This window comes from Pelobates fuscus, chromosome 7, assembly GCF_036172605.1.
Source record: "Pelobates fuscus isolate aPelFus1 chromosome 7, aPelFus1.pri, whole genome shotgun sequence".
Lineage (NCBI taxonomy): Eukaryota > Metazoa > Chordata > Amphibia > Anura > Pelobatidae > Pelobates > Pelobates fuscus.
This window is the reverse complement of record NC_086323.1, coordinates 18,308,243-18,318,008: the sequence shown is the minus strand read 5'-3', so window position 1 is coordinate 18,318,008 and position 9,766 is coordinate 18,308,243. Positions and strand designations below refer to the sequence as shown.

Here is a 9,766-nt window from a genome sequence, read left to right as displayed (position 1 = left end):
ATTGTGGATTCTTGAGATGCCAACTTCATATAAAGTCCATATAATACTCAATGTTACAATTGAAAAAAATAATCATAATCTTATATTTAAAAGTATGTAATAACCCTTAAGTGAAATACACAATATACAAGTAAAAAGGACAAAAACAAAAATATAAATGTATGATCAGAAGTATTCAAAGAGCTTACTAACATGAGCAAAACCTAGAACTAATGAGAATTAGATTTAAAAGAAAAATTTAAGTCAACATTAAAAAAAAAAATCTACATTTAAACCCATAGATTGATTGGTGTTTAGTTTGTGGATTCAGAAGCCTTCTTCTCAGTTTTAACATCAAATGCCCTCCTCTTTGGTCTAATTGCACTTTCTCAATAGCCATAAAATTGAGATTGTTCTTAAAGAATGGACATGAATTACAGTGCATAGGGACAGAATGTGTGGTCATCTTTTTCCATATATTATTGTAATGTTCTAGGCATCTTACTTTGGCCTTTCTCCCAGTCCTCCCCACATATTGTGCCCCACATCCACAAGTTATCAGGTACACAACATGTGTTGAGGAACAAGAGATGTGACTCTTAACTTTAGACATGTGAGTACTTTTGAAATCTCATAAGAGTGTCCACAGGCTTTACAGTTTCCACATGTGTGGAAATCAATATTACACTTCTCCTTACCCACTTCCTTCCGAAAGGTGCTAAAATATTTATTTTAATATATATATATATTTTTTTTAAATAGTTTCCCTTTTTTAAAATAGCCTTAGGATTCCTCTGAAGTTTTATTTTTAAGACGTCATCTTCTAAAAGAAGTGACCAGTGCTTTTTAATAATACGATGAATATCTGAGGCTTTGGAATTGTACTGGGTATTAAATGCGTATTTGAAATTGGAATTCTCTCTTGTATAATTATGATTCTGGAGTAATTCACCTCTATCTTTCTGTCCTATTTTCCAAATTTCTTCAATGAAAAAAAATAAAAAATCTTCAGAATACCCCTTCTCCACCCAGGCGGCAAACGGAAATTAATGTACAGGAGACTGGACATTTATTTTTACCCATGAGAGAGTCTGCAGTTTATCAGATGAAACGCGTAGAGTTGGGCTATTGTAGAGGTTTTTTTTTTTATTAATTTATTGTTAATATTCTGTTTTATTTTATTCTGTTCTAATTTTGTTGTTTTATTTAATAAATCTCACTGCCAATTGAGATTGCCTGCAGACTCTGCTGAGGACTATAATATCCTGGGATTTGATATGCATATAAATCACTAATCTTGTAAGTGTTATTAATTAAGTGCACAACCAGGTTAAAAACAGTCTGCATTTATTTGCTTTTATTGTCTCTTACGTGCCCTTTCACGTGTGTTCGATAATTGGCCAACTTTAATAATTGATGTGCCTTCAATCAATAAATGGCCTAACAAAAAAGATGTCCAAATTCCTAATGTTACTTGCCCTTGCAAAGGACGTGGAGTCTAACCCTGGTCCCCCAGCTAATTCTAGTCCTAATCTGCCCACTAAAAAAAAGGCCTCTCTTTGGTGCACTGCAACATCCGTTGCTTACTCCCTAAACTGGATGCACTGCAAGCCTTATGGAACGACCTCCCGCACACTTTAAAATTTTCCCCAAGCCTAAAGTCCTTTAAGAGATCTCTCTCTACATATCTCAAAACAGAATGCACGATTTATGGTTGATTATACATTTCCTACCTGTTCTCTGTTAAATTTTGTATATATTGTATATTAATATTGTTTTTGTGGGGGGGGGCGGAGCTAGCCGGAGAACGAGACAGTCGCATGCCTCGGAGCTCAGTGTCTCAGCCGGAGAAATTGAGCTATTAAACAGGGGTAACGAGCCCCAAATTGGACACTCACCTTGGCAGCAGTACCAAGTATCTATGGGCAAAAAAAAAAAAAGAAAAAAAAAAAAAGAAAACGAGGGCAGACAAAGCCCCTACAAACCGGGACATCAGAGAAATGCTCCGGAGCTCACACAGGGCCTCCTGGGACAAAATGGCGCTGGCTGATTATTTTTCATCTTACTCCTCTGAGGATTTCACAGCCGACCTGGACATAGGAGCCACTGCCAGCAAAACATCAGACACTGCCAAGGCACCACCAAAACCAGGTGACCCAGTAACAGCGGACCTGCTCCAAAAGATGCTGGGAGAACTGCGCAAAAATATAGCAGCCTACATGGCCTACTATAAAACAGCCATTGAATCAGCAGCCTCCAAAATAACAAAGCTTGAGGCCACTTCCAGCACCCAAGACTCAAGGCTGTTAGTAGCGGAACAACAAGTAGCCAAGTTACAACACCAGCAAGCCACCACAACAAGCAGAATTGATGCCATGGAAGACCAACGCAGGAGATTCAATGTAAAGGTCAGAGGGATACCCGACTCGGTGATGTTAACAGAGGCGCCACACTTCATTAGACACCTACTGGCAACCATATTACCGCCTAAACAAACTAAATCTATACAAATTGACGGAATGTTTCCAGTCGCTTCAACAAAAAGCACTGATTCTCGCAGCACTCCGGGGGAAAACCCCGCTACTCTTTGAAGGTGCTACGCTGTCTGTCTTCTCAGACCTGACAAGGAATACCCTAGCCTGGAGAAAAGGAATGCAACCCTGCCTACAACATCTGCAGAACAAGGACATGCCTTACAAATGGGGAACCCCATGAGCGCTCCTCTTTTCTCATGAAGGGACTGCCCACAGAGTACACAGCGCCCAAGAACTAGAAGCCCTGCTGACCAAGCCGATCCAACAAGGCCTGCAGATATCACATCTGAACCCAACCACTGTGCAGAGATTCACACCCAGACATGCTAAGAAGACGCAAGGGCCTAACACGCCACCATGAGAATCTACCCCTGCGAGGGGATTGACTTTCCTCTAATGTCTACTGTTACCCTACCTCACAGTTCATCACCCCACATACGGTTCAACCCCACGCTAAGTTATAGTTCATCACACACTACTCCCTCGTAGCGACACCTCACATAACACACCTCACCAGGTACCCAACTTAGTTGCAACACACAGGGCCAGTTTTGGTGAGACATCAGCCAGACGCTGAGTTAAAACAAATGATTACGCTCTGAATTCCCCCCTCTCCTCCCACTACTGACACCAGGGTCATTACACAAGGCAGCCACAGCCAAAGGGGGATGTTCTCCTCAGTGGAACACGAACCACCACATAGCCATACTTCTATAGACCACTGAGGTCGAGTTACCTACCTACTTGTACGCAATTATTTTATATTTTTAAATGTTCATGCTGCATATTGTACCATTGATTGTGCATTGACATATGTATGGAACGGACGATTATGCTTCAAACGTTTTGAATGTCAACTCTGACACTTGTTAAGCGTGACACAAAAATAAAGAATAAAAAAAAAAAATTATTGTTTTTGTATTTTATTGAACCTTATTGTATCAATGCAATGTTTTGTGGGCGCAGGACATAACTGAAAACGAGAAATCTCAATGTATCTTTCCTGGTAAAATATTTTATAAATAAATAATACATAAATATTAGTTTGTGAGTGCAATCTTAACTAGAAAAGCTACAATTTCTGGGGAAATTGTGTGAAGTGTTCTTGCCTCCATCAGTAGTCTACAACTAGAGTGGGCGGAGTAACTGTTAGTATTTATTTATATAGCACATTTAATTGCAATGTTGTTGCCCAAAGTGCTTCACAGTTACATTAAAACATACAGTTATAAAAAAATTAGCAGGTGTAAAAGGCTTTGTCTATGACATCACTTGCTGCTGCAGCCTTGCACAGGTCAGAGTATTTTGGCGGTTGCCATCTTCAAACGGTCGTATTTTAAAAACTATAATTCCTACAGTGAAGAGCTTTATATTGTGAGAATCACAAGACCCAGACCTACATTTTGATGTATAGTATGTCTCTGAGATATTAACAATGAAGGCACAGTCGCAGTTTAGAAATTGCCCTTCAAATGTGAGCTTTGCAGAGTGGAGTTTCAATGAATGTCAATGGAAGGCGTGAGTTGCAAACAAATGGTCATATTGTGAAAACTATAAGGACTATGGCTTAGCCGTGGACATTTCTAGTGGCAGCAGGGATAGCTGAACGTTTTGATATAAGATTTGTGTAGGTGGGCCTGAAAATGAGGGAGTGGTGGCAGTTTAGAAATCATGTCCTGATTTTTCAGCTTTTGCCAGCTCCCACTCTAGCTTTGCCATTCATTCCTATGGGACAAATTTCGCCACAAGAACGACGATATTCCGTGAACCATTCGGCGAAACGTTCCACAAAGTAATAGCAATCCGATCGGGAACAATCTGCACGTTTTGGTATATTTTTGTCTTTGTAGTGTAAAAACTGTGGGAGGAGTTAGGGTGGCAAATTTGGCTATAATAAGAATAATAATAATAATATATATGTGAGATAACATTAAGTGGTCTTGCTATGCAAGAACACTTAATAATAATAATATATATGTGAGATAACATTAAGTGGTCTTGCTATGCAAGAACACTTAAATACACTACGAGTTTTATTCTGTTACTACTGTAGATCCATTCTATTGCATATAGCACATTATTATCACAACAACGGGAAAAATGTATATTTCCATACAGCCCATAAATAACATGGTGTACAAACATTTAATAAAAAGTCACACCCTCTAACAAAGAATTAGATTTGCAGAACATGTCGGTTACTCACTAAAATGTGAAAGGTCAGAAAATTCCAAGAGAATTTGAAACCAGAAACCAAAATTGCTCACATGGAGTTTTCCCAACCTCGCTACTTTGGTCTGAAATGTGAAACTTGGTATTCCCACTATTTTCACAGTTAAGTGAATAACCCGGTGTGTGCGCTTTCCTCGATACAAGCTACTTATTGCTATTGGACAAAAGTGTATGAAGCCTACAGTGGGGCAGGGAAATACTATAAGGAATTTTCAATATCCCAATACTTAAGTTAAAATATTTTTTAAATCATGTATACGGAAATTCTCAAAGACACCCCTTGCTACTGTTTCCATTCCCTCTGACAATCTCTTTACACTCCCTGGGTTGTCACTTATCGGACCCAACGCTAGCCAGTTTGAAATGGATCTTACTTTCTCAAAGTCATCGAAGAGAGAGGAAATACTGCGAGCGGACGTACACGGCTTTCATAGCTGTCCGCAATACAGTGAGCTTTGGCTCAGGTAACCGACAACCCAAATGAAGGTGCGTAAAGATTGCCATCAGAAAGGACTTGAGATAGACAGGCGAGGAATTACTCAAAATTTTCAATATACATGAACAATACAAATTTATATTACATATATATACACACACACACACACACAAATAGTATTACATTTTAACAAACATAATAGATTCCCAACAGCATCTGATGTCTACATACACCCCCCACACCCTCCCCTAATATTAAACATTTTCACACAATTAAAGTTTCCCAGCAGCATTTGATGTCTACATACAGCAGGGCAGCCCTTTTCGTGTAGGATCAATACTCTTAGGAGAACACATGGTGTATGTAGTATTCATATGCTTGGTGCAGGGAATGTCCAGGAATTTACATTTTAACCCCAAATAAAAGGATTTAAAATAAAAAAAAATAAAAAAACTCCTTTATTTTGTCCTAAATATCCCCCAGAGCTTAACACCTAGTACAACCCGTCCACCCCAGACCCCCCCCGGGCCAGGCAGCCCCTTCCTGTGGCCTCACCTGCCGGCATGGGCTCCGCGCAGACCCCGCTCTCCGGTGACCGTGTGAGAGACTGAACCCGCCAGCTGCCAGAGCCCCCTCCTCGGCTTAACCGCTCCAAACCCGGAAGCGGCAGACAGCTGCTGGCCACGCCTCGCTCCCAGAGCCCGCCCGCCCGCTCATTGGCTGCGCCTGGAGCACGTGGTGCGCGCAGGAGCGAGGCGTGGAACGCAAGCCGGAAGTGCCGAGCTCTGGGAAGCTGTGTTTCTAGAAATAGTGGCTGATGTAATGGAGTTGCAAGGACAGCTGGTCACCCAGGAAGTCAGGGCAGGAAAAGCTCTGGAATGTTGGCCTTTGATAGAAGTGTTTTGTGTACTTAGAGTGACTCATTAACCTCTGTGGGCGGTATTGGAGGGGGACCACGAGGGAGACAGGCAGGGCAGGGGGGCTGGATAATCCTATTATTTATATAGCGCCAGCAAAGTCTATAGCGCTGTATAACTCCCACTGTGGGGGCAGGGTCATTCAAGCAAAGAATTGAAGGTATCAATAAAAAAATCAATTAAGGAGTTATCCAAATCAAGTAATATTAGCCCAAAGTTGGAAATACCAATATTTATTATCAATAAGCGCTACGGAATCTGTTGGCGCTATATAAATGGCAATAATAATAATTCATAACCAAGGGCGTGGAGTTTGTACGTGCAGGCTTTCACTATGAAATAATGTATGATATATATAGAGAGAGAGAGAGAGTTTGACCCCTTCGTTGGCCACCAGAGAGAGAGAGTGTGAGTGTTTGTGACTCTTCTCATGCGCCCGAGCACAACATGGTAGAGCATTTCACCTACCTCAATACTCTGAATGACTGGGGATAGCAGTAGGAATATTCTCAGTCTGCACATGGCAGAGGAACAGACCCAGGCTCCCGGACCACCCCTGGGTTAGCCCCCCCATATTGAGAATTTTAACAAAAGACTATTCCATTTGTTAAATCAGGTTAGATCAATTTGTTTAGTTAGATCTACTCTAAAATATGCACTATTAACAATCATTTGCGGAGCGGGGAGAGGGGCTAACCTGGGGGTAGTGTCTCCCAGGCTCTCTTCAGCATCAGAGGGCTACACTGGCCAGGATAGAGATCTAGATTTATATCTCATATAGTCTGGCGGATCAGGGATAAGCATTCCAAAAAAAAAAAACAACACAACTGACTTGTACAGAAGTTAAAATGCATGATGAGAACTAGACTTGCGTACAGTGAAAAAAAAATAAAGTTGATTTGGCTGAATTTTCATTTATTTTTTTCTTCAGAAGAAAAAAAATGAATGTTTGCATGGTCTGATATTTGTCAATGTGGCATTTTGATTCAGACAAATTTAATCCATGGAATAATTTTAGGAAAAGGACTGACAAACCAAAATAGGAGAGGTTGGGGGGAGGGGAGAAGGGAGAGAGATTTAATTTTATTTTTACCCTATTGGTTACTTCTTACTTGATCTGTGAATAAAATCAACATTTAGTGGCTGTCTCCTAACCATCAATCCTCCTTTTTGGCTCCACAGCCAGCAATCCAGATCAAACAAACCAGCTCATCCATTGTCTGTTTTGTGACTAATCCAGATTTCAGAGTTACGGAATTCAAATGACCCGCTGATCGTTTAATATTTGGAAGAATTAAAACTCATTTTGAAACCGAAAGCACAATTCTAATGACTGATTAACTGTATGCATGTGTATATTAATAATTTAACTAGATATAGAGCTGGCATAAATAAAAGGGAAAAAATACTTTAGTATTATTGGTGTGCTTACACGTTTATTAACATTGCAAAATGCAGCCATCTGTACAGTCAGACAAGATATACATTTATACTAAAAAAGACCTTTCTCCTGGATTTATACAGTTTAATTTTCTTTTGTTTACACTTTTCAAAATATCTTCTGCTGTTAAATTAGTGTAGGTTTAAATGCCATTAGTTTAGGTGTATAGACCGTGAAGCATCCTCGAATAGAGGTCTTAGTCAGCACAGTACTGCTGCAGAGTGGTACGTGGGTGGATGTGCAGCAGTTGGAGCAGAATTAACATTTATCTTGTTGCTGCAGCATTGCAGAAGGAACTAGAAAAGCTACAATTTCTGGGGAAATTGTGTGAAGTGTTCTTGCCTCCATCAGTAGTCTACAACTAGAGTGGGCGGAGTAACTGTTAGTATTTATTTATATAGCACATTTAATTGCAATGTTGTTGCCCAAAGTGCTTCACAGTTACATTAAAACATACAGTTATAAAAAATTAGCAGGTGTAAAAGGCTTTGTCTATGACATCACTTGCTGCTGCAGCCTTGCACAGGTCAGAGTATTTTGGCGGTTGCCATCTTCAAACGGTCGTATTTTAAAAACTATAATTCCTACAGTGAAGAGCTTTATATTGTGAGAATCACAAGACCCAGACCTACATTTTGATGTATAGTATGTCTCTGAGATATTAACAATGAAGGCACAGTCGCAGTTTAGAAATTGCCCTTCAAATGTGAGCTTTGCAGAGTGGAGTTTCAATGAATGTCAATGGAAGGCGTGAGTTGCAAACAAATGGTCATATTGTGAAAACTATCAGGACTATGGCTTAGCCGTGGACATTTCTAGTGGCAGCAGGGATAGCTGAACGTTTTGATATAAGATTTGTGTAGGTGGTCCTGAAAATGAGGGAGTGGTGGCAGTTTAGAAATCATGTCCTGATTTTTCAGCTTTTGCCAGCTCCCACTCTAGCTTTGCCATTCATTCCTATGGGACAAATTTCGCCACAAGAACGACGATATTCCGTGAACCATTCGGCGAAACGTTCCACAAAGTAATAGCAATCCGATCGGGAACAATCTGCACGTTTTGGTATATTTTTGTCTATGTAGTGTAAAAACTGTGGGAGGAGTTAGGGTGGCAAATTTGGCTATAATAAGAATAATAAGAATAATAATAATAATATATATGTGAGATAACATTAAGTGGTCTTGCTATGCAAGAACACTTAATTACTGTAGTGATAGTTTATGGCGCTCTACTGCATCTACACAGAGGCACCTTCTGGAAATGAATTGCAAACATGTACAAAATATGTATTGCTTAGAGAAATTTAAATGGGGTACCAAAAGATCTAGAGAAAAATAAAATAGAAGTGTAATGTATTCTTAATCTAACCATGTGTCAGACTTCACAAGAAAGAGAAAAGAACCAGCGATGGGCAAACATAAATGTAATGTAATGTTTTAGTAATAAATTGTAGTACTTGTGAGAATGGGAGTAAGGAACACACAGTTTATTCACTATTAACCATTCACTCAGCAGGCATGGATGAGCTGGAGGGACAGATCATTAAGTAGACCCTTCCTCTGGCTGAGGGCTCCTCAGACCCAAAAGTAAAGTCTTTTAATCCTACCAGAGTATGTCTTGGTGGGCCATGAGTTCTTCTCCTTGTGCATAAGGCAAGGACTTGCACAGAATTCCTACCCTTTTCCTCACCTGATCTGAAAATTGTTTAATACAGCAATGAGTGCCCACTTGATCCCTCATTCCCTTGACAGCAGGATTAAAAATAAAAAAAGCTGTTTGAGGGTTCAAAGAAGCAGCACCTGGGCATGTTTCAAGATGGTGGGGTGCTGGGGTGCTAAGATCTGATAGACCAATGCAAAGCTGATGTGTGATCATGTCAGAAAACACTCTAAAGCAGATCAAACCGGTCGAAAGTTTGTATCTCAGAAAGTGGGGTGATTTGTCAACATGGCCTAGATTTCGACCGGGCTGGTTGCTTATCCTGTCCATAGCATTTCCAGCCATCAAGAAAGGAGGCACAAGTACACTACAGAAGTAGTCAAACATACAAAAGTTTTTATTTTTATATTTTAATTGCATAAAAAACCTGGACGCACTGCCCCATCAGCCTGTTAAACCATCATCCACTGGTCCCAAGAGTGAGAGAATCCCGTTAACTCACTTCACTCACCTGCTTGGTTACGCAAGTTAATACAAAGTGTATTGGATGCCCAGTCACCAAAGCACT

At 40.1% G+C, this 9,766-nt stretch overlaps 1 protein-coding gene across 2 annotated transcripts in view; it reads right to left on the bottom strand.

Moving 5' to 3' along the window:
- MKNK1 (MAPK interacting serine/threonine kinase 1) overlaps positions 1 to 9,766 on the bottom strand; it is a 47,878-nt gene that overhangs the window by 24,027 nt on the left and 14,085 nt on the right. The window contains exon 1 of one of the 2 annotated variants that reach the window (XM_063427741.1): positions 5,737 to 5,864. The exons of the other annotated variant lie outside the window; for it this stretch is intronic. Coding sequence (XP_063283811.1) covers positions 5,737 to 5,746 — 10 coding nt within the window. The 5' untranslated portion in view covers positions 5,747 to 5,864. Of the gene's footprint in view, positions 1 to 5,736; positions 5,865 to 9,766 lie in introns of those variants that run through there. 2 annotated transcript variants of the gene reach the window in all.